This window comes from Pinus tabuliformis, chromosome 7 (assembly GCF_031772625.1).
Source record: "Pinus tabuliformis cultivar Carrire ecotype Pingquan chromosome 7, CPIR1, whole genome shotgun sequence".
Lineage (NCBI taxonomy): Eukaryota > Viridiplantae > Streptophyta > Pinopsida > Pinales > Pinaceae > Pinus > Pinus tabuliformis.
The window spans coordinates 1,033,041,800-1,033,069,403 of NC_142293.1; the positions used below are offsets into that span (position 1 = coordinate 1,033,041,800).

Genomic DNA, 27,604 nt, shown 5'->3' on the forward strand with positions numbered 1-27,604 from the left:
AAAAGCATATAATTATATGTTGGCTTATTGAGCCAAAATAAAAACTTAGATAGAATAAATTACTTAATTTAGTGATTAAGTTTTAATCTTAGTTGTCAATCTCAAGTGAGCCAAGATCTAATCTCAGCCAGCCATCACTTTGAGATTAGGGTTAGGGTTAGGGTTTTGGCTCAATGTAAGGTTCTAAAGGTGAAGCTAAAGTGAGGAGAAGACACAACAGCAGCACAAGAATGAGAGAGGCTTCTCAGTGAGCGTGTGTTGGGTCTGAGAGAGTGCAGTGAGGCTAGTGATTAGTTTTGTGTTTTCTCAGTTGGGCCAATTATCGTTGGTACCAGAGCCCAAGTAAGCTCCGTGACTAATTTATTAATGAAGAACTATTGACTAGGTAGAAATATGTTTATGTGTAATGTGATTTAGATCAAGTATTTTTTGCTTCCGCTATATTTTTTGCGTTAGTTATATGGTTGTGTATTCATCCAGTTAATAATTGTTGGGAACCGATAATGGGCGTTGGAATGGAAATTCTAACATATGTTTCCATGTGTTCGTTACCCTTGTTACAACTCATATTGTATGAGGTTTCACAATGCGATTTTCATCACATTGATGGATATTTGCAACCAATATCTTTGAGCATTGGATTGACTTTGGGGGACACTCATCTTCATGTAGCCCCTGCTCTTTAAGGCATTGGATCAATTGATGGAGGTCTTTGGTTTGGGGGGTTTGTCTTCTCCTTGGTTTGTTGATTGTGCTTGCTGGTTTGGTGGTTTTCTAACATGTGCTTGCCTTGTTGATCACCCCTTGGTTGCATATTAGACGGTTATGGGGCATGCAATCTCATTATTGTGTGGTTTTGGTGTACTTGTTTATCTTGGATGTGCTACATCCTGTTCTTTGGATGAGGACTCTAGCCCCCCATGGGGTTATATGATGGTGTTAAGAGGTAGATGTTTCATCGCATTGTTGCAGCTTCCTAGTGACTTTTACATGGTGATGTTATTGAAGTTTCCTCTCTTACGATGTTGATGTGGTTGAATGATATGCGTTGTGGTAGTCCACTTTACCTAGGTGGGATTTGCCTAAGCGATATGACTTAACATTGTAACATTTGTTGAATATCACCTAGGTGGAAATGTGTTTTCTTACGCTAGTACCCTTGTGGATGCACTTTTTCCGAAGTTTGAATTACATGGGAGGGAGGTACTACATACATCTTTGATGATCAAGCCTTCCCTAAGTTTTGATGAGGCAATATCATGTTATAGTCCCTCATTGGCACACATGTTCATGAGGTTCAACTATGGTCTTATTTGGGATTTGTTCACACATGTTGAGGTTGATTTAACCATCCAATGGTTAATTTAATTCATTTATTACCTTGGAAGATAATAAGAGCTGAAAATCAAACGATGAAGGCAACAAGAGTTAACTTACATATATCTTTGATGATCAAGCCTTTCCTAAATTATAATGAGGCATTATCATATTATAGTCCTTTGATGGTGCACCCTGGGTTCAAACCTAGGTTGAGCTTCTATTTTATCATTGTGTTGTTGAGCTTATATCTTGTCAATGTGTTGCTATCATGGTGTTATTATAGCTAGGTAAAACACCCTATTTCCATGGTACAACACATGTTTGAGCACATCCCCCCTCATTGGAACACATGCTCATGTTGATTTAATCAGTCAGTGACTATTGGGAGGTTCGACAAAAGTTTTATTTGGGATTTGTGCACAACAAGTTGAGGTTAATTTAATCCATTTTATTACCTTGGAAGACAATGAAAGTTGAATATCAAACCATGAAGACAAAACAGTTAACTCTCGTTGTCATATAAGTGCTAGAAATCAACAAAACATTAAGACAAGAGAGTTAACTCTCATTGTCATATAAGTGCTACAAATCAACAAAACATTAAGACAAGAGAGTTAACTCTCATTGTCATATAAGTGCTAGAAATCAACAAAACATATAAGTGTTAGAAATTACTAAACCATGAAGACAATGAGTTGAAAGCTTCATTGTCATAAATGTGCTAAAAATCAACAAAACATATAATTGTTAGAAATTACTAAACCCTGAAGACAATGAGTTGAAAGCTTCATATATATATATATATATATATATATATATATATATATATCTATATATATATATACAACTTGAAAATCAATTCTAAATAGTCATGGCACATCAGTGTATAGCTTGACTACATCTTCTCCATAGCATTCAAACCCTCTTGTTCGTATATCCGTGACTCCATTACCCAATTGGACAAGCACTTGTCTTAGGCACCATCCTATTAGAGAAATGGGAGGTTTAGAAATTAAACTTGGTTTCTCCTTTTTCATAATTGCTTGTGAATATGTTATGCCATTTATCATTGTTTGTTACGTTTCTTCATCAAACAACTATCAAAATTATACATCATGAAGATCACAGAAAATAGTAGGCACAAGATATAAGTGTTAGAAATTACTAAACCATGAAGACAATGAGTTGAAAGCTTCATATATATATATATATATACAAGAGAGTTAACTCTCATTGTCATATAAGTGCTAAAAATCAACAAAACATATAAGTGTTAGAAATGACTAAACCATGAAGACAATGAGTTGAAAGCTTCATATATATATACATATATATATACAACTTGAAAATCTATTCTAAATAGTCAGGGCACATCAGTGTATAGCTTGACTACATCTTTCTCCATAGTATTCAAAGCCTCTTGTTCGTATATCCGTGACTCCATTACCCAATTGGACAAGCACTTGTCTTAGTCCACCATCCTATTAGAGAAATGGGAGGTTTAGAAATTAAATTTGGTTTCTCCTTTTTCATAATTGCTTGTGAATATGTTATGTCATGTATCGTTGTTTCTATGTTTCTTCATCAAACAACTATCAAAATTATACATCATGAAGATCACAGAAAATAGTAGGCACATGATATAGGCTCCAAGCCAGGACAAAACCCCTCCAAGGGGAAAACCCAAAAAAGTTATTCTCTTCTTATAAAATCAAATCCAATGAGAAAGAAATTCAAGACTTCAAAACCACCTCAAGAACCAAGTCATCCCTCCTTTTGATCCATTACCTTATAAGCCTTCCAATTGTAATAAATTTCAACCTTCATAAGCTTCCAACTATAACAAGTCTTCTAACTCAAGCATCATACCTAAAACATGACTTCGAATATCCTCTCTTGAGACGGAATATTACATAACTCAGATTGGTGCTTTCTCGGAATTTCAGACCCTTCCCTTCTTTTGCCTCTAAGAAACTTACATATCTTTCTTCACTTGGCTCACATGCCTTGCCACAGAAGAGCAACTACGTCTTGTTTGAATGGAGGTTCACACTTGCCAATATATAGTTATCTGCCTATGCGAAGGGCACGTCCCTTGAGTTGGCCGACCTGATCATCTAAGGGTCGACTTGGTCTTGAGGATTTAACTTCAAAAATAAATATTTTCTTTTCATTTACAAAGAATCCAAATGGGACTTTGAGTTTGACAAACCCTAAAAGCATGAAATGCATGCTTGACAAATAAATAGTATTATTTCTCTTTTCTTTTCTTTTTACATGAAATACAACATAACAATTATGAAGATTGAACTTAGTTACTTTCTCCAACACTCCCTCTTAACTAGGGAGGTATTCATAATTGTACACTCGATACAAGGATACTCTCAAACTGAAATATTCTCATAAGAAGAGTCGGATTGATAAGCCATCTTTAAGCATCAACATCATAACCAACATTGTCAACATAACAAGGCTTGACTAACAAGCTCTATCTCTCCACTAGATTAGAGCACAATGTTGGGAGGCTTTACATGAGACACCACACTACCTCTCAAGGCACATACCCCATCTAGATGTTTATCGGGTATGTCCTGTTAGGACTATTCTTATCTTGGATTCCCAATCCTCAAATAATATTGGTCCTCTTCGACCGTCTTGTCTTGAATCATCTATCCAACCATCAAAGATTGTCGGTCCATAACACTATTTCCTATCTTGGATTCCTAATCCTCAAGGAGTACTAGTCTCAGATGCTTATCCAATCCTCCATTCTCTATTCTCCCTCCATGTCCTTCACTAGACGTATGGTTGTTAGTCCCAGTGTTTTACGAAACGGCCGTACCGAAACGGAAACGGCCGTTTCGTTCCGTTTTATTAAAAAAATTTCTGACCCGGCTCGGCTGGCCGAGTCAGCTATGACTCGGCCGAGTCAGCCAATGACTCGGCCGGGTCAGCCAATGACTCGGCCGGGTCATAGCTGACCCGGTCAACCCGGCCGGGTCCGTCAAAAAACGGCCGAGTCATTCAAAACGGCTGGGCAGCGTATTAACCAAAATTTAACACTTTTTTGCTGATCTGTTCTTCAAATGTTGTTGTTGTTTTACAATAGTACAAAGATATTTTACTGATATACAGCTCAACCATTAAACGAAAGGAGAATCTGGTTCATACCTCAGATATCAATTGAAGATGTCTAGCTGCCACTGAGTGTTGTTTCTTCTGCCACTGATTTGCCTTCTGCTGCCAAAGTTCAGCCCTTGGAAGTGCCGTCTCAGGCCTTCCAACTTATGACTAAACCAAGCATTAACCTTCGATTCTATCCTTGCTCAACAGGCCTTGACCCTTTACTCCTACTTCAAATTTTGTCTCAGGGTAGCACTTTTAATCAATCCTTCAAAGTATGATTTAATTTTGATCTTGACTTGCACACGAGCTAAGCAACTCGGTCTTGTTCAAATCTCAGAATATACCCTCAAAGGCTGTCTTTAAAGTCGGGCTTCTCCTACAACAAATTTGGTCTTCATTGGCGTCCAAGATAGGCCTCTTCTTGCAGCCTAAAATAGGTCTTCCTGCAGCTTTACATACCTTCTTTTCAACTGTCCATTTGCTTCAAAAAGAGACCTAGACTAGTCTCCTAGCCTGGGGCCTTGAACCTTCTCTTACAACTGCTGTCATAGGGTAATACGACCCTTTATATGTGTCTAAAACAGGCTTCAACTGGTGCGGCTTCCTCAAGGCTACTATGGCCCTACAACAGTGCAACCTCAGCCTCTGATTACAGTCTAGACAGGCTATTAAGGCCTCAAAATATGCCCTGAAACTCTTTGGCCTTGATACCTCGAATGCTTGCCTCAGACTGTCCTTAAACAGAGCTCAGATTCTGCCTCGGAATGGCCTCATAATAGGCCGAAATTATGCTCCAAAGCTGGGCTCAGATCTGCCCCAGAGCAGTGAATTACAACACAGAGAGATAAGCAATAAAGCCCAAGAAAAAACCTTGAAGAGACTCAGGTCACCGTCAAAGCCCAAGAAAAAACCTTAATAACTTTAACTTCTAGCTACTAGCCTCCTTGGTTATTTGTATTTTGTTTTGACTCTTGAGTCTTTGATCATGTATGACAGACTACAGTTGACTATGTATTTACTATTGCCATTGGGTAACACCGTACCATTTTGATATAAGGATTGGTTCATGAGCCTACTTTGATCATATGTTGTCTTCCATGTATATTATAATGTTTGTGTGTTTGAAACTTGAATGAAAATCTTTAAAATTATGTTTAAAATATTTAAAATTATGTTTTTTTTAAAAAAAATAAATATTTAATGTATTTTTTACAACGACCGAGTCATTGAAATCGAGCCGGCCGAGTCATTGCCGTTTCCGAGTCCGAGTCCGAGTCGATCCTCGACCGATTCCGAATCCGAGTCCGTTTTGTAAAACATTGGGTTAGTCCTATCCTAGTGCATGACACATCAAGAAGAGAATATGAATACGATGTCCATCATCACTCCCTCTCAACCAGAGAGGAGATCCCTATTCCCCCTTCATCAGGAACAAGGGCTTCTTTAGAGAGAATAGGTTGTTAGGGTTGAAGTTTTCATTCCTAGGGTTAGTTCAATCTAGGGTTTAGAAACCCTAAATACCAAGGTTTTTCAAGACTTCACAGATTTACAATTCCTACAAACCCTAGATTCTAGAAACTTCATAGTCATCAAGATCTACCGCAAAGGAATTGCAAAACCTTACAAGCTAACTGCAAAACCCTAACCATACTATACACATGTCACATACCTCATATGAAAAAAATACATACCTCTATCTTCCATGATTACCGGGAGTTGCATCCAAGATGTATTCGAACTTCATCTAGTTCCCAAAGCATTTTGTCCTTCACGTCTTTAAAAAAACATGCTCTACCACTTTATCTTCTTTGCAAGATCTTGGTCCTTGTCAACACTTATCTATTCCAGCAGAGATCCTTTTGTCAAGTACCTTGGATGCTTACAAACTTCATATTTATTATATCTTCTTCCACCAGAGATACCTTCAAACTTTGATCCATAGAAATTCCTTCAAGCTTACATATCTTTTGGAATACTATTCCCTAAATCTCCCATCTTTGCTTCGGGAGACTTAGCCTATCATTCACCATTGTCATGGTTTCTTTGTCATATAAATATCATATTAGATCTCTACCATATATCATTATAGGTCATCGTTGTATTCACATAGAATGTAATATCATTGACTTGTTTTCATCCTTGATAAAACTTGATGCAAACCCAAATATGACTGCTTCATAAGGATATGCCTTTTAAAGCCTAGAATTCACAATCCAAAATATTGTAGTTGTAGTTTTATGTTACTATCATTTTTGAGCTTAGATAACCATTTCTTGTTATACTTCTCATTCTCCATGAGAGATCACTGCTACATAATGTATCTTCTGCCAGATCTACATCTTAGACTTTGTTATGCAAACAATTAACTACGAAACATAAACCATAGCTAGATCACAACCAAGATACTCATTATGTCTAAAATAGTATCGTTATCATAGTTTCTTGGTCATGTTCCAATCCTTCTATAGCAGGTGTATAGGATTCTACAGTTCACAAAACCATAGTCGCATACTCTTGTGTCTGATCCCTTCAGAACCACGATCGATATTCATCATAAAGTAAGAATAAAATGCATATATGCAAGTTACCAAGTATAGAGTGTATGTGGGTCATCAAAAGTTAAATCATTGAGCCATTGTCTGAGCCACAGGGGCAAGCAATGCTTAAACTATCCTCGTTGCCACAGAAAAATACGAGACCATCACTGTAAGCTATGATAATAGCTAGGATGTTAAGAGAGAGCCTTCATACTATATATAGTCAAGGATCTTCACATGAGTCTTTACACTGTATATGGAGAAAGAACGAGCCACATTAGTGTATACCAAACTACTGTAATTACAAGCCTCGGTACCATTTAGTGTGTGAATCTTCAGAGTATACGAAGTAGTCATCACAGGGCATTGCGAGTTATATGGAAAGAGCTATAGTTATCACATACGCGTCTCTATTGGGCTACAGCGACATTAATATGAACTTCCAAGCTTCTTAGAGCTATTAGAGCGAGCCTTCAACATGCAAGAGCAAGGTCACTTTCCACACATAATGATATTGTGAGTTGCCACAATCATTGTTCATCACGGGGAAAGACAAGCGAACCACTGAAATAAGCCACAGAGCCAACATGATGAGATCTTCAAACCACCTTCAAACCGCCTTAAGCTCTGATACCATGTTGGAGAAATGGGAGGTTTACAAATTAAATTCAGTTTCTCCTTTTTCATAATTGCTTGTGAATATGTTACGCCATTTATTACTGTTTGTTATGTTTCTTCATCAAACAACTATCAAAATTATACATCATGAAGATCACAGAAAATAGTAGACACAAGATATAGGCTCCAAGCCAAGGCAAAACCCCTCCAAGGGGAAAACCCAGAAAAGTTCTTCTCTTCTTATAGAATCAAATCAAATGAGAAATCCAAGACTTCAAGACCGCCTCAAGAACCAAGTCAGCCCTCCTTTTGATCCATTACCTTACAAGCCTTCCAGCTGTAATAAATTTCAGCCTTCATAAGCTTCCAACTGTAACAAGTCTTCTAACTCGGGCATCATACCTGAAACATAACTTCGAATATCCTCTCCTAGAGACAGAATATTACAAAGCTCAGATAGGTGCTTTCTCAGAATTTCAGACCCTTCCCTTCTTTTGCCTCCAAGAAACTCACATATCTTTCTTCACTAGGTTCACATGCCTTACCACAGAAGGGCAACTAAGTCTTGTTCGAATGGAGGTGCACACTTGCCAATATATGGTTATCTGCCTGTGCGAAGGATCACGTCCCTTGAGCTGGCCTACTTGGTCTTGAGGATTTAACCTTAAAATAAAATATCTTCTTTTCTTTTACAAAGAGTCCAAATGGGACTTTGACTTTGTCAAACCCTAGAAGCATGAAATGCATGCTTGACTAATAAATAATAATAATTTTTATTTTTCTGCTTTTCTTTTTCTTTTACATGAAATATAACATAACAATTATGAAGACTGAACTTAGTTACTTTCCCCAACACATCCCAGCTATTTCCAAAGAATATCTTGATGCTTAACCTTACTTTATGGAGTCCCCCTTGGTGCTGGAGGAAAGCCAGACTAAAGACAGAGGAAAGGTTGCTATGGTGACAATTGGGAACCTTCCTGAGTTTCCCTATGGTTGCACTTGTATTTCAAGGCTTTATCACTTTGAATGCAGATTTGGGATGTAACAAAGGGAAAGGCTCTTTCAGCACTCTCATGTCTCTCTCTAAAAACATATAGTCTTGGTGCCCAAGGAGCTCAAGTAGAAGAACGCACCATCGCATTACAATTCTAGCATAGACTGGTCACTGGATATGCCCCTTCATGCACAAGAGGCATGTGTATTGCATCATTAGGACACATTTATGTAGATGGATTAAGATGAGCATAATAAAGCACAATACAAACCCACAAGAGATGTGTATTTCTATTCAGACTTTGAATATCCTAAGAAACAAATAAACATTATAAAACTCTGCATAGGAATAAGACAGCAACATCGAAATGAAAATGCTACAATAGACAAAGTACAACTGCCAAACTGGAAATGGAGTACATCTACCAAACTGACAAGGAGACAACTTAAATAGAGATTAAAATAAGCTAAATAATTAAGTGTCGAATATAAGAACAATAATATATACATATATATATATATATATATATAGATATAGATAGAGAGAGAGAGAGAGAGAGAGCATCTTTCACGATGAGCATGCACTGAAAACATTACAGAAGAATCAGAACTCCTACAGTCACTACAGTAGCAAAACAAAATAAAACTCCCAAATCCTGATCAGTTTATCATCATCTAGCCACAAATTTCTTCTACACTAATCCCTGTTTCAGAAACCATCTTTGTTTTCAAATGAGTTAATATCCATAACTTACATTATTGTTTTCCACTGACATTCATAGAACTCAAAAACAGTTGTCTCAGAGTTAAAACACTTCCATAAAGAACAGAAAATTTTGTTTAAAATTCCAGATAACTACCACTCAGGCAATTATTTAAGAAACAAATAAAAACAAATTTTGGTTTATCTCTTAAATATTTCTTCAAGTCAAAATTCACAATCACCTACTTGCATGCATTCCATGAAATAAATTAAAGACATTTTATCCAAAGTGTAACTGAAAATTGATCCATTCATTAGTTATACCATGGAATACACAAACTGCAAAAAGCACAAGCATCTGAAATGCCAAGGAAAAACAAAAGTAACCAAAAATCTACGAAAGCTGGCAACATTGTACAGACATCTGTAAACTTTCTAATTCACAGAGCTCTTTGCTCATAATATTGTAAGTTTCTATTAGCCCAAGGGACTTTGAATAGACAGTGATTGGATATACTGTTAACACACTCCTTAATGTTAGGTTCACCAGGTCAAAACCTGTGGGTAGTCCAACTACCTAACCAACCAAACAATTTTGAAAAATAATGCATATTGGCTTATGATGATCTGTAAACTGAAGTCAGGCAATCCAAACTTTTGAAGTCATTACAGAATCAACTCCATAAAAAATCAGACATCTTTTCAACATTCCAGAGAGCACCTGATTGTATTTCCAGATGCAGGATTTCTTTACCTGTGTCCCTTTAAAGTTTATATACACATAACATAGGCATGCATGCATAAGCAAAAGGGCAAGCTGAAATTCAGGAAGACAAAGATGACCAAATATAGTTTACTAAGTTACTACTCAACCACATACCTAGGGAGTATATTTTGATTACGGATCTCATTATCAATGCAAAGTTCATTACAAATATTCATGCATAATGCCTTCATTTTCAAATATGTTGTTTGAAATAGTTAATGTATCTATCAAAAAACCGTCATTGTTATTCGTCACAAACTCATCTGTCTCTTCCATATGTCATTTTGATCTCTTCCTAGAAGTCGTCTGCATATAATATTAGTTTTATGAAGTTTACCTCTTGAACATAAAATCATATGCTAATCCCTCTTTCAGTGTATAATTAACTTGCCTTTCGTATATGCTTGAGTACCAACAAAATTTCCATATTTCCTTAAATCAGATCAGGAGGTAAAGATGACCAACCTGGAAATAGCTGCACAATGTTAACTGTGCCTCGGGAGATGGTATATCATGAAGAAGAGAGTATATCATTACAATAGAAGCGAGAGCTGGAGCAACAATTCTAGTAGCAGGTCCAAAGACATCAACTAAGCCTGATGGTAATGAATCATCCAATGACTTGTAATTTTCAAATACCAAAGCAAGTAATTGCTCCACCTGCTCTTCAATATCTCCTAAAATCCGCTTCTGTAACCAAGGAGAAATGTTTATAAAGTTAAGTTCCTGAACTGGATAACACAAGGGAAAAGCAATGAATTCAAGATATGAAAAAAAAAAAAAATCCTAATGCATGTTCAGCCTTTCACTTGTAATAGGCTTGGATGACGCATGAAAGATAATAAAACCAAGGCTAAAATGAAAGGACTATGATAGCAGCAGTTCCCCAAAAGTTAAAAAAATAATATAGGAAAATAGAAGGGTTTGGCTATGAAGAAGACTTGAAATTTTGAAGAGACTGCTGGAAGATGAGTAAAGTGGAGAATCCAGATAACATCATCAAACTTGAGATTTGTAATATGCAAATACACCGAAAAAACAATAATCACAATCTAAAATGCTGATATTAATTAGAGCTATCTTGAACTCATCACCAGAGAAAAAGGCATTGTTCAAAAATGAAAGAAACATCCTGCCTATACAGCTACACCAGAAGTGGGAAAATTCAAAAGCAGGCCAATGCTTCATGAAAATACCTCTTGCCGGCTCAAAGTGTTCTCATCTCGAGCACTTACAACAGGAACAAGTAAATCATATATAAGAACTAGACAATCTTCAGTAGGTGTTGCCACATCCATGATAGAGGAAAGGTACCTGCACTTTTCAGACAATACAGATTGAGGTTTATCGACATCTAACTTAGGATACACACTGGATTTAACTTAACCTATACACTGCATTGCAAATAGAGAAATCAAAGTCAGCAAATGTATCCCATGGTTACTACCTCAACTTAGTATATGAATCTGAAACTCCATAATATGAAGCAAACTCAGTCAACAACCACCTCCATGATCCATGGAGACGCAAATTCCTTTGTTGAAAATGTTGCACTTTCATTGCAACCTCCAATACTAAGTCATATGCCACAGTTTCAGCAACAGGACCACACTGAAAAACAAGAAGCAAATTCATAATCCCAATAGATACAACATAAAATATTCTCAATTGAATTAAAGTCTAAGAAAGGAAAATCATGGAATTCATGTCACGTAAGCCAGATGATGTTAATAAAACGATCAAGTGGGGATTTAGCTGTGATGCTAATTGATAAGTAGAAAGGGTTGTGTGTAAAGGACAGGCAGCAATAGTGCTGTATACAAGGGAAAAATTATACGGTGCAATATAGTATTGATATAATTTACATTATCTGCTTTAATGCATTATTTGAGCCTTCACTAATGGACATTGTGTATGTATCTATGCATGTGATTTTGCCAGCTTAGATCCATCTTAACTCCGGACCTATCAAGCGCCGAGAGCGATCAAATCTCTTGAGGTGCAAACGTCTTTTTTGAGTAGAGATTTGATCCCGCTCTGCACTTGATAGATCTGGAGTTAAGATGGATCTAGGTTGGTTTCAGCCATGTGTGGCCAAAGAAAATCTAATCAACAGATGATTGATTTTATCAATAATATGTAAAATCGTATAATATTAAATATAATCATTTTAAATATGCTAAATATGTCTCAGATTAATCTGGTCATTTTAATTTTAAATTTTCTTAGTTACCTTAGTTTGTTGAGATAATAAATATTGTGAATAACTTTAATGGTGAAATAAAAATTTTGAATGTAAAGTGATAATGTAATAATGTTGAGTGATAGAAAATGTGAATAATAAGAATATAATAAATTACAAATAGTCTTTCATTGTGATTAATCTCAAACTATTTTCTTCTACTAGTCTTATTGTCACCCTTGTTACTTTCGTCGTCTTTTCATATCTATTATATGAAAATGACAAGTTAAATCGTAATTTTGTAAACCATTTAAATCTTTAGCTCGAGATATTGTAGTAAACATCATACCTTGTCTCTCTCTTTCTCTCCAGTATTAATAGGTTGAATTACTATAACACAAAAATCAATGTACATTGTCAATAATTTTTTATGCTTACACTGAAATCAATGCACAATATTAATCCAATCACTTTAAAATTAATGTACCATCATACATCCAATTACATCAAATCAGAAATCAACATCTACACTGAAATCAATGCATCTAATGCAAGAAATCAAATAAGATTAGAAAACAACATTTACACTGAAATCAATGCATCTAATGCAAGCAATTAAATATGAATAGAAATCAACATTTACACTCAAATTAATCCATCTAGTGCACGTAAGAAAATAAGTTTATAAACCAACATCTACACTAAAATCAATGCATCTAGTGCAAGTAAGCAACCAACATCTACATTGAAATCAATGCATCTAGTGCAAACAATCAAATAGGATTAGAAATCACCATTTACACTGAAATCAATGCATTTAGTGCAAGCAATAAAATAGGATTAGAAATCATCTACATTGAAATCAATGCATCTAGTGCAAGCAATCAAATATTATTAAAAATCAACATCTATATTGAAATCAATGCATCTAGTTAAAGCAATCAAATAGCAATAGAAATCACCATCTACACTGAAATCAATGCATTTAGTGAAAGCAATCAAATAGGATTAGAAATCATCTACATTTAAATCAATGCATCTAGTGCAAGCAATCAAATATCATTAGAAATCAACATCTAAACTGAAATCAATGCCTCTAGTGCAATATATATTATTCCCTCTCCCCCACCTCCATCTATATATATATATAAATATATATATATCCATCTTTGTCTCTCTATCTCAACCCCCCAAACACACATGCTCTCTCACTCCATGTCTATCAATCTCTTTGTCCCTCCCTATCTCTCTCCATCTCTCTCTTCTTCCCTCTCTTCACTTTCCATCTATATCTCTATATCCCTTTGTCTCTCTATATCACCCCCAAAACATACACTCTCTTTCTCCAATCTATCTATCTATCCCTCCCTCCTCCTCTCCCTCCCTCTCTCTTCCCCTTCTCTCCCTCTCCCCCGCTTCTATCTCTCTTCCCTCTTGTTATCCTCTCTCCCTCTCTCTCCATCTTTCTTATCACTCCCTCTCTCTCTCCACCTTTCTCTCTCTATTTCTTTATTCTTACCTCCCTCTCTCCCCCTCCAACTCCATCTCTCTCTCTCTCTCTCTCTCTCCAACTCTATTACTATATCCTTCCCTCTCTCCTTCTCTCCCCCATTCTCTCCATCTCTCCTTCTTTGTCTCTTTATCTCACCCCCAAACATACACACTCTCTCTCCATCTCTCCCTTGTCACCCTCTCTCTCTCCACTTCTCACTCTCTATGTATTTCTTCTTCCCTCCCTCTCTCCTCTCTCCCAAGTCTTGTCTCTCATTCTTCCTCTTTCTCCCTCTCCCTCTCTCTCTCTCTCCCCTCCAATCCTCTCTTCCCCCATCAATCTCTCTCTCTCTCTCTCTTCCCCCCAATCCTCTCTTCCCCCATCAATCTCTCTCTCTCTCTCTCCAACTATGTTACTATATCCCCCCCCTTCTCTCTCTCACCCCCAAACATTCTCTATCTCCATCTCTCCCTTTGTCACGCCCTCTCTCTCCACTTCTCACTCTCAATGTCTTTCTTTTTCCCTCCCTCTCTCCTCCTCTCTTGCAATTCCTCTCTCTCCCTTTCTCTCCTACCTTCCTCTCTCTCCCTTTCTCTCCTTCCTTCCTCTCTCTTCCCCCATCTCTCTCTCTCTCTCTCTCTCTCTCTCTCTCTCTCTCATTATCTCCCTCCTCCTCTTTCTCTCTCTCCCCCTCCATCTTTGTGTATCCCTCTCCCTCTATTACCCTTCTCTACATCTCTCACTCATATCCCTCTTTCTGTCTTCATTCCTCCTCTCCCTATCCTTAAGTTTATCTCCATCTCTCCCTTGTCACTCCCCCTATCTCTCCACCTCTATCACTCTATGTTTTTATTCTTCCCATATATATTTAGTGTTAATATATATCATGATATATTAATACATATTATAATATAACAAATTTAATATTGTATTAATCCAAAGTTACTAAATTTAATAATATTAATATTATAATGTATCAATATGAGTATTATATTTAATAATAATAATGATATTAATCTTTTAATATTAATATTAAGGTTAATAATGTTTTTTTGTATGGTATTAATAATAATTTGGCCCATGGTATTTGGCCATAGGCGTCACCTAAATAAAACCTATTTTTTGAGTGTTAGTAAGTATAAAAAGGTTTATGGAGTAAATATAAAAAGAGGTTTTATTTATTTACCATACCTCTAGTTTATTTATATTTTTATTTATTTATCATATCTCTTTTATTTACCATGGTCTTTGGCCCATATGCTTGGTATATAATTAGATGTTGATTTCTAATCCTAATTGATATATTTTTATTTATTTATCATACCTCTTTATACCTCTTTTATATTTATTTATTTACCATACCTTTTTTACAAATATGGTATTTGGCCCATAGTATTAATAATTATTTGTCCCATGGTATTTGGCTCATAGGCTTCACCTAAATAAAACATATTTTTTGAGTTTTCATAAATATAAAGAGGTTTATGGAATAAATATAAAATGAGGCTTTATTTATTTACCGTACCTCTAGTTTATTCATATTTTTATTTATTTATCATACCTCTTTCATATTTATTTATTTACCATACCTCTTTTACAAATATGGTATTTGGCCCATGGTATTAATAATTATTTGTCCCATGGTATTTGGCTCATACGCTTCACCTAAATAAAACATATTTATTTTTTGAGTTTTCGTAAATATAAAGAGGTTTATGGAATAAATATAAAATGAGGTTTTATTTATTCACCGTACCTCTAGTTTATTTATATTTTTATTTATTTAAAAACAAAAAAAAAAAATTACCATACCTCTAGTTTATCTATATTTTTATTTATTTACTATACCTCTAGAGTAAATACAAAAAAAGTTATATTTATTTACCATACCTCTAGTTTATTTATATTTTTATTTATTTGCCATACCTCTTATTTTTATTTATTTATTTACTATACCTCTAGTTTATTTATATTTTTATTTATTTACCATACCTCTTATTTTTATTTATTTACCACACCTCTTATTTTTTTATCAAAAAAGTTTTATTTATTTACCATACCTCTAGTTTATTTATATTTTTATTTATTTACCATAAAACCTCTTTATATTTTAAATTTATATTGTGTTTATACATATTAATAATTTGATTGATTTTTAAATAGAGCCTATATTAGATTAAAAATGTTAAATGTTGAACATTACATTTACACTTAAATTTTTATGTTTTTATGTTAGATTTACCCCATACTGGGTTGTTTACTACCATTTACATTTATGTTTATATGTTTACATTTTTATGTGAGATCTCTATACATACTAATAATTTGATTGATTTTTAAATAGAGCCCACATTAGATTAAAAATATTAAATGTTAAAATTTACATTTACATTTTTACGTTTTTATGTGAGATCTACCCCATACTGGGTTGTTTACATTTACAATTATGTTTATACGTTTACATTTTATGTGAGATCTACCCCCCATATTGGGTTTGTTTACATTTGTGAGATCTAACCCCATACTGGGGGTAGAGCGCCTCTCGGCGCAAACACCCTAGCCCTAGTTTCCCCCAGTTTTGTAATCATAATTATGACTCAGTGTCGCGTACAGCACAATTATTTTTGAATTATGATGGATAAATTATAAATAATGTAAAATGTATTTTGTTAATTAATGAATATTCCCCAAACAACTAACTTAAGGGTGGAGAACTAGTACTAGATGATACCACAAACAAGAATCAGTAAGGGAGTTAGGAAAATCACCTCATTTGTCAAGTAAACAACCATAGCAAAAAATCCATGTTGCCAAAATGCAAAATTTTAGATTCTCTCTTCCCCACTTCCCCAAAAATCAGTTATGAGAGGAGAAGGGTAGTTGGGCGGCTGAATATTCTCAAAACACATTTTGAGTTCCAAGCTTTGCCCCACAAAATCTCCTTATACGGGCCAGAAAATTTGTAGTGTCTCAAATCAAAAACTTTTGGAACAAGTGCTTCATATAAAACTATCATGCATTTTCCAGAAGATTTCCATGTAAAACTAGAACCATAAATCTATAAATTGCACAAAATCTCATTAAAAGATCACAACACGAGGAACAATGAGAAATGCAACAACCAAAATCCAGCTTTATTATATATAATGCCAATGCAATAGCTGGGAATGACACTCCGGTCTCCAAATTGAAATAGAAAAACAAACACTACACCTGTAGATTCTGAATGAATCCACCAAGGGGAGATGGGTGCTTGCCCAATCTCTTTATATCACCTGAGGGTTTTCATCCTAGGGCTACCAAATGGAGTAGAGAACCGGGTCCTCAACCTCTCATACAAAAACAATATCAAAAACCAAGATGTCCTCCAATGGTCTCCTCATCTTTTATAGGTTTGATGGACTCCTTTAAAACCTTCTATTTTTATTATTATTTTAATCATGGAGCACTTTTCCCTTTTTTATTTCAATTAAAATATTCTTTTTAATGTGGGAAAATGGTAAATTGGCCATCACGTCTCCCCAGGTCTCTGAGACTCACATCTAACCATCCCATCATGTAGATCTTCTCATTCCAGTTCCAACGAGCTATTACATTTAGGTGTTTTGCCACGTATTCCTTCCAGAATGCCACCTTAAGCGTAATTAATTGAATCAAGCCAACTAATAACTCAATTTTCTGAAAGTCGTCAAAATGCTCCGGAACGAAAGGAAAATTGTGTGGATGATGGAATATACCAAGCGAATTTTGTTGGACCTCATAGGAACTCCTCAAAACTTCATCGAGAGTCCTGATGACATAACCTGCTCCACGGATTTGGCCATCTGTTGCCCTGGAAATCCACCCTAGTTGTACTACAAGGAAGAATAAAAATGGGGACATGACAGTCCTCCCGCCCCAAGATTACTTGCCCTCAAGCAATCCAAACCTGTGGACCAATCTAGTGGCCCAACGCAACTGAGACTCGATGCCTGGATCCCATACGAACCACTGGTCCACGTCACTCCTCCAAGCTACCGAAACATGACTGGATCCTCCAATACTTGGATCCCATGTCCGTCTCTGACTCAACCTGCTACTAGTAGATCCACCTAGATCCCAATGCCACCGAGAATGAGCATCAATGCTCCATGGCTCCTGCTGAGCTATAGCCCCGGCTATGAATGTTGCCCCACCAACTGCGTACCAGCTCATCACTTCTCTCCAATCCAACTCTCGGCATAAACCAAGGTCAATCTCATCATGTTGATGTTGTGTTGAGATACTGATGAGTGGCCAACCTACATCCTGCCGCCAACTAAAGCGTGTAACATCCCTCACCTCTAAGGGCTCTTGCAATACAATGCCTCCGACTAAAAATTATACTCCATCAGTTGGGTACCAACTCATGATCTCTAGCCAATCCAATGCATGGATTCATGTGCAAGGAATACATCTGCTATGTTGATATTGATCCATGCTCAACTCTTGATGCTCCACCTGGACAATCAAAACATGTCCGAGAAATCCTGCCTCTCTCCCTCTAATGGGAAAAAGTGAGCAAATTGTGCTGCAAGCTCTGACTATGAACTCCTAGAGAGGGTTGCTCCCTGAATATGTTGCAGCATTGCTAGCTGCCACTATATCTGTTTGCACCTCATCAAAGGGTAGAACCAAGGATGGATGCATCACCATCTCCAACACCTGTCGCCTACTAGCCTCATGCAAAAATAGCCGGCCAACCTCCAACACCTCCTGATAACAGATATCTGCAAATACTACCTCCCCGGACGCTGCTTGCGCATCTATCTGCTCCACCCGAATGATTGGCCCCACGGGTGTTTGCTCATCCTCCACCATGGGCTCAACGTGAGCCACTAGCTGACTATCTAAAAATGGCCCATCCTGCACATTGTGTGTATCAACTGTCTCATGCTCCTCTGCTCCCGGATCTCCTTCCCTCATGGGAATACTCGACAGCTCGTCATACTCCTCTGCCACACATGGATGCATATCTAGGCTACTGCCATCAACTCCATACGACTGCTCCTGCTCCTCAGAGATACCATCGTATGAACCCATGGACTCGCCCAAGGAAGAGTCCTCATCTTGACAAACATAAAGATTATCTCCCTGCTCTACTGTTGTCATCTCCACAGTGTCACTCAAGCATGAGTGGTCAGGTCCCAAGGGTCCCTTGCAGACAAAGAAAAGTCCCTTCCTCCTTATCTCATTCTTGCTACATGATCCCCCAAACCTAAGTTGCTCCTCCTTGGTCAATTGTCTCCTGAACAACCCAATGTTCTTCTCAACCAAGATCTCAGCTAGACCATAAGCAACAGGTGAGACCAATTACTCTCTCCTCCAAATAGACAATAATTGAAACTACAACTCTCGACAAATGGCATCACGACCGGACAAGATGGACTGCATGTGTGTTATGACTATGTCAAGATGATGTTTCCTAATGCTAAAGAAGCATTGGAACATCTGTAGGATCAAACCATCACACTCTAGATCAAGCATGATTTCATAAGTCTCAGTCATGGCCATAACTTCTCAAATCTCCAACTTCTTCCCAAATGTAGGACCTGCATTGTTGTCTAAGTCTTGAAAAGTATCCACTATCAGCTTGAAAACTCAACTCATAACATCATCATTGTAAGGAGCTCTAGGGGCGGTTAGTCTCATGATGTGACTGAGACAAGATGCAACTGGAAGTCTAACCCTTTCACAAGGTTCCTCTAAGAAATTGTGTTGTATGAGCCCAAATTAATTTCTTCCCTTCTAACTGGCTCACTTTGGAAAGGAGGGCATCTAGTTCATCAAGTTTGAAGAGAAATTTTCATGTGACCCTCATGTGTTTTAAATCTGTCTCAAGTGTGAAAATCTTGTGTCCTATTTCCTGCCCCTCCTGCACATCTCTTGGTTGTTCTTTTTGAAGGCTCTGCTGGTTTCTATTGTTGATTTATTACAAGAGTTTATAAAGGTTTGATCCATGTTTTGGCTCAATGATGACAAAGATATCAAGTTGTTTTGACTAACAGACTTCTCCCAACATACAACACAACTTCAACAATGTTTACAAGGCCAAATAATGATGGACAAGCTTGGCAGCACAAAACTCCAAGTCATACAACAATTTGTCTAACCAATGCAAATCTCCCAACAGATATTGTCCTCTCCCCAATCCTAACAACAACTTGACTTAATAAGGCTCCCATAGTTTACAGGTTCAAGGGATGCAATGGTACCTCTGTAAATCAATCTTTATAGCACTACAAAGGACCCCTCCTTATTTTCAAGAAATTTTCTGAGTTTGAGTGAATTTCTCAGCAAGGTGTTTTGACAGAGAGTTTGATGACAAACTGTTGTAGGTGCAATTTCATACAACAATGCAAGTTCACTCTCATGCTAAACATTTCAAAGCAATGCACTTCATTCATATATGCCCAGAAAGTCACATAAACCATTGTTTTGTGACAATGAAAATGATTTAACTCAAACTAAAAAATAACATGAGTTCTCAACGGAGAAATAGAACCTAAGTTTGAATAGGATGCTTGTTGTCTGGTGTCTGATGTGATGAGAATAATAGATGTCCCTTCAAATTTCATTCGTGAAATTAGTGCACAGTATTGTTACTCCAGCATGAATATATTTTGAAAATATCAGCTTGAGATTTTGTTATCCAACAGTAAATAAAACGGGTTCCTTCAACATATAGAGTCATCCTTTAATCTCGCAACTAGCCAAAGCAAGTGCTCTGATATTTCGTCGTTGGCAATGACGTCCACGCTCAATTGCGCTTATCCAATTGTTAGAGCTTCACCTGGTGTTTCTGTCCAACTAGGCCTCTCTGATGTGAATACAATTACCAATCCCCTGCTCCTTTGCCACGTAGAAAAATTCTTTGGCAGCTTTCTTAGGGTGAATTTACATGTTTGACTGACACGATTCCTTATCTCAGTGCAGCCAACAAGCATGGCATCGAATTAAGGGATGTTGGCTCAATTCATGCGTCAATCTGCATCTGGGTTTCTAAAGAAAATAGAACAATATCGACCTCTCTCCTACTCTACAACAGTAATTCGTCTTCGTGACGGCTTGCTCTCGCCCCAGTTCTTCTAATCACGTGAATTGTTGCCACCTTGTCTCAACATGTAGGCATGCACCACTTACACTTTTTAAGCGATGATACATATATACACAATAGACTTGATTGCAAGGAGCTATATTGGAGCACACTCTAGCATTACGCACAAGTATGCAAACGTGTTGCCCGAAAATTTTTACATCTTCTAAGCTTCCAATGGCACTGCGATCAATTGGTTCGACCCTAGAGATATGGCGAATTCACCTTACCGGAATCATCTCCTTTAATGAATTCAGTTCCCAGGCAAACCATGACGACTGTAGTTCGCATCCCACATTGTCACCCAACACTATGCACACGAATAATCCCGAAGGCAATATGTATGCACTCGATCTGTGATAAGAAGACGCGCAGTCATTCGAGTGGTCACTGAAAGTCACTTACTTCCTCCTGCGACTTAGTAATAGCCTAGATTTATGACAATCATTGCGAAGTACCATGATGTCTGCTGGCTCGGATCCCCACCTATTTGTTACAGTTAAACCACGATCCCTTTCTCAATGCGTCCCCTCTCAAAATTTCAATTTGGCTATGATGCCTAGCTCTCGATCTGTAAAGGTCCATATATATATATATATATATATATATATATATATGAGCTTCTTCAAACTTTAGGACTTTGTCCCAAATGAAATGGGGCCCCGCTGCATATGGGATTCTCCGCTCAGGTAACCCGACAAAGTTGTGCGATTCACAAACCGACTTTTCTCATAGGCTCAACATCAGCAACGTGATGGGCGATCTCCAGCCAGAAAAAATACACAATACACAGTGCCTGTTTATGCAGAGGAACCTTTCTGCGGCAGAAACAGTGATAATTCCATGAATTCGACTCCGACTCCTAGCACCGTGATGATGCGACTTCTAAAATATTTTACTCCACGACTTTTAATCATTCAGCAATGAGCAACTCCATAAAAGAATATAACAGCCCCTTTAATTATATTGCCAAATTATAGGGATTTTTTCCCAAACGATGCCAAAGCATTTGGCTTTAAAATAATAGGGCCCCACTTTAAAATAATATGCTAGATTTTGGCCATAATTAAAACTCAGTACCTCTGGCAATAAATCAAGGACAATTTGACCCAAGAAAACGAAGAGGGAACTTAGTAGCGACTCAATCTTTGACAAAATAATATTAGATTTGGCACCTCAGATAATCTCAAACCCTCAAACCATAATAGTTGCAACTAAGAATTGAGAACCCGCAGGCTGAGCCAAAACCAAGGCTTTGATACCACTGTAGTGTCCCAAATCAAAAACTTTTGGAACAAGCGCTTCATATAAAACTATCATGCATTTTCCAAAAGATTGCCATGTAAAACCAGAAACATAAATCTATAAATTGCACCAAATATCATTAAAAGATCACAACACAACGAACAATGAGAAATGCAACAACCAAAATCCAACTTTATTATATATAGATAGATGCCAATACAATAGTTGGGAATGACCCTCCAGTCTCTAAACTGAAATAGAAAAACAAACACTACACCTATGGATTCTGAATGAATCCACCAAAGGGAGATGGGTGCTTGCCCAATCTCTCTATATCACCATAGGGTTTTCATCCTAAGGCTACCAAATGGAGTAGAGAACCGGGTCCTCAACCTCTCATACAAGAAACAATATCAAAAACCAAGATGTCCTCCAATGGTCTCTTCCTCCTCTTTTATAGATTTGATGGGCTCCTCTAAAACCTTCTATTTTATTATTACTTTAATTGGAGCACTTCTCCCTCTTTTATTTCAATAAAAATATTCTTTTTAATGTGGAAAATGGTAAATTGGCCATCATGTCTCCCCGGGTCATTAAAACTCTCATCTAACCATCCCATCATGTAGATCTTCTTGTTCCAGTTCCAACGAGCTATTACACTAAGGTGTTCTGCCACGTATTCCTCTCGGAATGCCACCTTAAGCGTAATTAATTATGTCAAGCCCACTAATAACTCAATTTTCTTAAAGTCGTCGGAATGCGCCGGAACGAAAGGCAAACTGTGCGGATGATGGAATATACCAAGGGAATGTCGTTGGACCTCATAGGAACTCCTCAAAACTTCATCGGGACTCCTGATGACATAACCTGATCCACGGATCTGGCCATCCCCTGCCCTAGAAATCCACCCTAGTTGTACTACGAAGAAGAATAAAAATGGGGACATGACAAAATTGCAAGTTCTCTTTGGCCAGAAAAGGGGATCGAAGTAAGCATTCTTCCAAGTGTGTGGGGAGTGCTGAAAGTTCCAAGCAGTGTGGAAAAAGTCGGGAAAAAATCGGGATTAAATCCCCAAAATGTGATTTTTTTCGCTGGACGATTAAATCGACCGATTTTTTGCCCATTTTTTCCCAGTTGAAAAAATCGGGAATAAATCGGGACTTTTTCCTAAAAATCGTGAATGAGGTAGTTTCTTTAACGATTTTTTTTAATCGGGATTTTATTGAAAAAGTCTGGATTTTTTAAAAAAAGAATATTTTTGTATTTTTTTAATTTTGCTGACTTTTTGCCGACTTTTTCAAAAAACTCCCGACTTTAACGACTTTTTCAAAAAACTCCCGACTTTAACGACTTTTTCAACTTCTGGACCCTTGCCGATATAATCCCGACTTCGACTTTTTCCACATTGGTTCCAAGAGTGCAGAGGAAGAGTTTTCAGAGAGCTGAGAGCACTCACAAGTTAAAAAGGAACTGAATCACGAGTGAGATTTCTGTTGGTAATTACATGTAGATAATACATCCCAGGGCAGCCAAAATTCCATGCCCCAATTGTACAAAAATTGAATGGGATCCATTCTTGAGTAATTGGGCCTATTAGATTTCAAATTTGACTGCAAATTGAGGTTAAAAAACCCAAATCTGAATTGGGAAAAGGGGGACTACAAATTTGATGACGGCTGGGGTCGACAGCAGGCCCTAAGAGGGACAGACACTGAGGGACTGCACACGCAGACAAGGGACTTCCTTGTGCAGCTACAACCAGCTGGGAAGGCATCTGGACAATTTGTGGAATTCCTGACTCCTGACTCAGTAGATAGAGAGGGTTGCTGCCATGGTTTGCCTGTGAAAGAGAGTGGCTTTCACATCTGGTCATTTTCTTGAGAATCTGAGCTTTTCCCTTGGTGTCATGGCTTGGCTAGGGGGTGGCCAGCTATAGGCAATGACAAGAATGGTTGAGCATATGGTTGGGTGTAAAGGAGCACACCCTCCTTCAGCTGCAAGCAATTTATTTCAGATAAGTCTCTCCACTTGCTTTTATTTTATGTCCTTCAACTGTATATCTATCTTCATCTATTTTGATGTTGTATGCTGTGTTAAATCTTGAGTGAGTATGTCTTAATGACTTTGTGCTTAACTGAGTAAACTGGCTAATGGATAATGGTGCTAATGATGCTGCTGAGAAGCTAAAATCTGTCTTTGATGACAGTCCTCACAGGTGGCATAATAAATTTTTATAAGAGGACTCGACAAGCCTGAGTCTTCACAGAACATTTGAAGCTAAACTTTAAAATATTCACTTATGTTTTTATGACCCTTGCAATTATAGTCTAGGGTTAGCGTGGATTCCTGAGTATGGCAGGAATGTTAAATTACTCCTCATACTCACCCAAAGACTGCCATTAATCTCCCTCAAACCTCAGTCTACAGTTAGGTACAGCCCCAGCTGAAAGGCTATAGCACTGTACCAAAGGGCTGATTAGAATGGTCGATGCACTGGCCTCCAACTTACAGAAACAATACTATCATGTTTGGTTGTAAGCTGGAAGACCTTTAACTCACTCCAGAGTCAAGGAATAGGCAGGGTGGGCATACCCTTCAGGCTGTCCGGGGCATGGCTTCCATGCTGTCCAATAGAATATGCTATTGGAGCCTTTTATATTAGAATTATTATGTCCATGCAAATGTACCTGGGGACCATCTATATATGAGCTAGAAGAACATGGAATACTCCCTTCTGGTCTTGCTATGGGCCGGCTATATTGGTGGTCTCTCTCTCTTTCTCTGAGATTATTCTTTCTAGGGCCACCTACAAATCTTGCCAGCCAAGAGTGAGCCAAAAAGGAAAAGGAATTTAACTACCATACAGCGTAGGGAGACCTTGCAAGTTTCCCATGTTCCAGATCTCATGCAATCTATAATCACTATTAGCTCACTATAGCCTTATCAATGACTTAATTATTCTCTTAGAGGTCTAGTTATAGAAGAATCACACGTTCATGAGGCTATTAAGAAAATCAATGATGATCCTTGCATCCACTGGCTTCACTAGTAATTCGACCTGGCAATTGTATGTTGAATTCTTCATATAAAAGGGAGTTTTTCAATCTATAGAAAATCTGTATGTTCTCCTATAACCCACGGAATTAAATGGCAAAACCTCAGCAGCAAGGTCAAAATTTTTAATGAAAAAGCAGAGCTCTTATGGAGAGAGAAAATCTTCATCACACAATATTCTTAGGCTTTGAGTCAAGCCTTGCCATGAACCAAGCAAGTGTTACGCTTGACCCCAGAGATATAATATACATTTGCAAAATTTGGTTTTGGCCTCTAGATGTATCGAGGATCAAAGTTGGGAAGAAAAAACAAATTTAAATTCATTTTCTCGAAAATATTCTCTAGCAAATGATTCACAAATATTCCTACAGGCATACTCGGCACTTGACTGTCTAGTTAAATAAATGCGAATAAGAATTAGAATTCATATAGGGTTGGCTCACTAACACCCATAGCCATTGAGCCAGACTTGTGATCGATGTGATAGACGCTTCTTACAACACAATGTAATGCCAGCATAACCAGACAGGACCACCACTAAATCATTCTAAGATCTAGATTTGGTTAAGGCTATATGACATAATGATTTCCCTTTCCATTTTAGTTTGCCTTGCCACTAGTATTTCATCGCAAAACAACTTCAATTGTCAGCAATACAGGGAGGACTTATTCCCATTTCACACAGAAAGAGCATTTGGATACACTAGAAGGGAGTACTCGATCCCATGATGCATGGGAAATCCGTTTGCCAGATATACAAGGAAGAATCACTCTTTGTCGCTAGGAATGATGCATCTGGCATGACTCACATCTTTGTATCGCCAAAAATGATATTTCAGAAGCAATATATGACTTCCATTATCGTAAGGAAAGACACTTCTAACACAGTGCGTGAATCCCTTTATCACGAGAGGAGACACTTATTTTCTAGAACAATATGTTAAGATTTGCCTCAACCGTGATGAGTAAGGCATCTCCTACTGGAGAGAGTGACATTACCGTAAGGGTGAATGCCATTCAAGAAATAATGCCAGGGAAGAAACATGACCTAAGTTCAAAAGTTCTTGGAAATTTTTTGAAACCCCGTCCGTACAGAGCACCTAGCGGCTGGGTTTGTTACAGTGATGCCTATATTCACTAAAGGCCATTACTAGTGTGTGCATGAAACCTGTAATGCAATTATTATAATGAAGTCCTCATATGATATTTCAGATTTATTTGATTGCATGGAGCCCCAAGTGCACAGGATCAAAATTCCACCCTAGAAATGGGTAGGAAACTGTTGTCATATTGCAGACTCAAGGATTCCATCAAGATTCTAGCTCACTTGAAGAAAATTATATAGCATAAAGATATAAACAAAAAGAGTAAATGGGCTTAGGAAATTGTAAAAATCACGTTAGTTTCTTGAGAAAAATCCTGTATATATTTGGTCTCTAATTTGCAAATTTTTCAAAGCCTATGCTGTCGAAACTATGAAGTTGATGCGAGCATCAACAGCCAAACATGTCGGTGAATATAAAATATTTCAATGTCATGATTCACATTTCAATGTACATTGATGGAAATTGCTTATATTAATTTTGACTTTGATAGAACTCAAGACCTTTTACCCTTAGAAATCGATCCTTAATCAAAACACCAAAGCTAAGTGATCAGCAACTTACACACACCAATATCCTTTTATTCTATGAATGGAGTTATCCTGATGTAGTGGGGCACCACTTGGGAATCAGAATTCAATATCTTAAGACCATTGTTAACTTAGTCTTTGGGCTTAAGCTAGTTATTTAAAATTCAGATCCATCAGTTTATTTAATAAAGTTAATATGTATAAGCAGAAGATATGTAGTTATGTCCAGACTCCAAAGCCATGTATTTAAGGCTTTATTCTTTAATCAAATAAGATCACAATCTGCACAGGTTGTTGTTTGCAAATATTCATTGCTCGGCGATGCATCAGAGCAAATACAAGGTCTCAGGCCTGTGAGACTAGAGATCGAACAAGATCTATGTCGTAGACCTAAGGCTAAGAAAGATACCAAAGACATCAAAGTTGCAGACCAAGGGGCCTAGAGGTGCATAGGAGAGTGTTACATGAGTGGGGACAAGTTAAATTTTAATTCTATAAAGAGTTGAGCCTTGTAGAAGGAATCACATGTTTTTTAAATACAAAGTATTTCAAAACCCACTATATGTGTGGCCTGAGGAATCATAGATTAAACGAGGCTACACACAGAAACAAAGGCATGATGTCAATGGTTGAAGACTAAGTAGATGGGAGTGCATGAAAGGCCGTACCGACAAGAGACTCAAAGGCACAAGATGTCACACAGACACCCACAACATTCAATAAATCAGAAGAACAAGATTATACCATATAGACACCCACAACAGATCAAGAAGAGATGCCCAGAAGCAAGAGTCAACAAAGTAGCAAAACAAGAAGAT

General features: G+C 37.3%; 1 protein-coding gene across 1 annotated transcript in view; it reads right to left on the bottom strand.

Annotated features, from left to right (window-relative positions):
- The window catches only part of LOC149251220 (pesticidal crystal cry8Ba protein), a 162,130-nt gene that overhangs the window by 97,186 nt on the left and 37,340 nt on the right, over positions 1-27,604 (bottom strand). Inside the window, exons 12-13 of the mRNA XM_089459306.1 lie at positions 11,514-11,677; positions 11,263-11,380 (exon numbers count right to left, since the gene is read on the bottom strand). Of these exons, the coding sequence (XP_089315432.1) occupies positions 11,263-11,380; positions 11,514-11,677 (282 nt within the window). The remainder of the gene's footprint in view (positions 1-11,262; positions 11,381-11,513; positions 11,678-27,604) is intronic.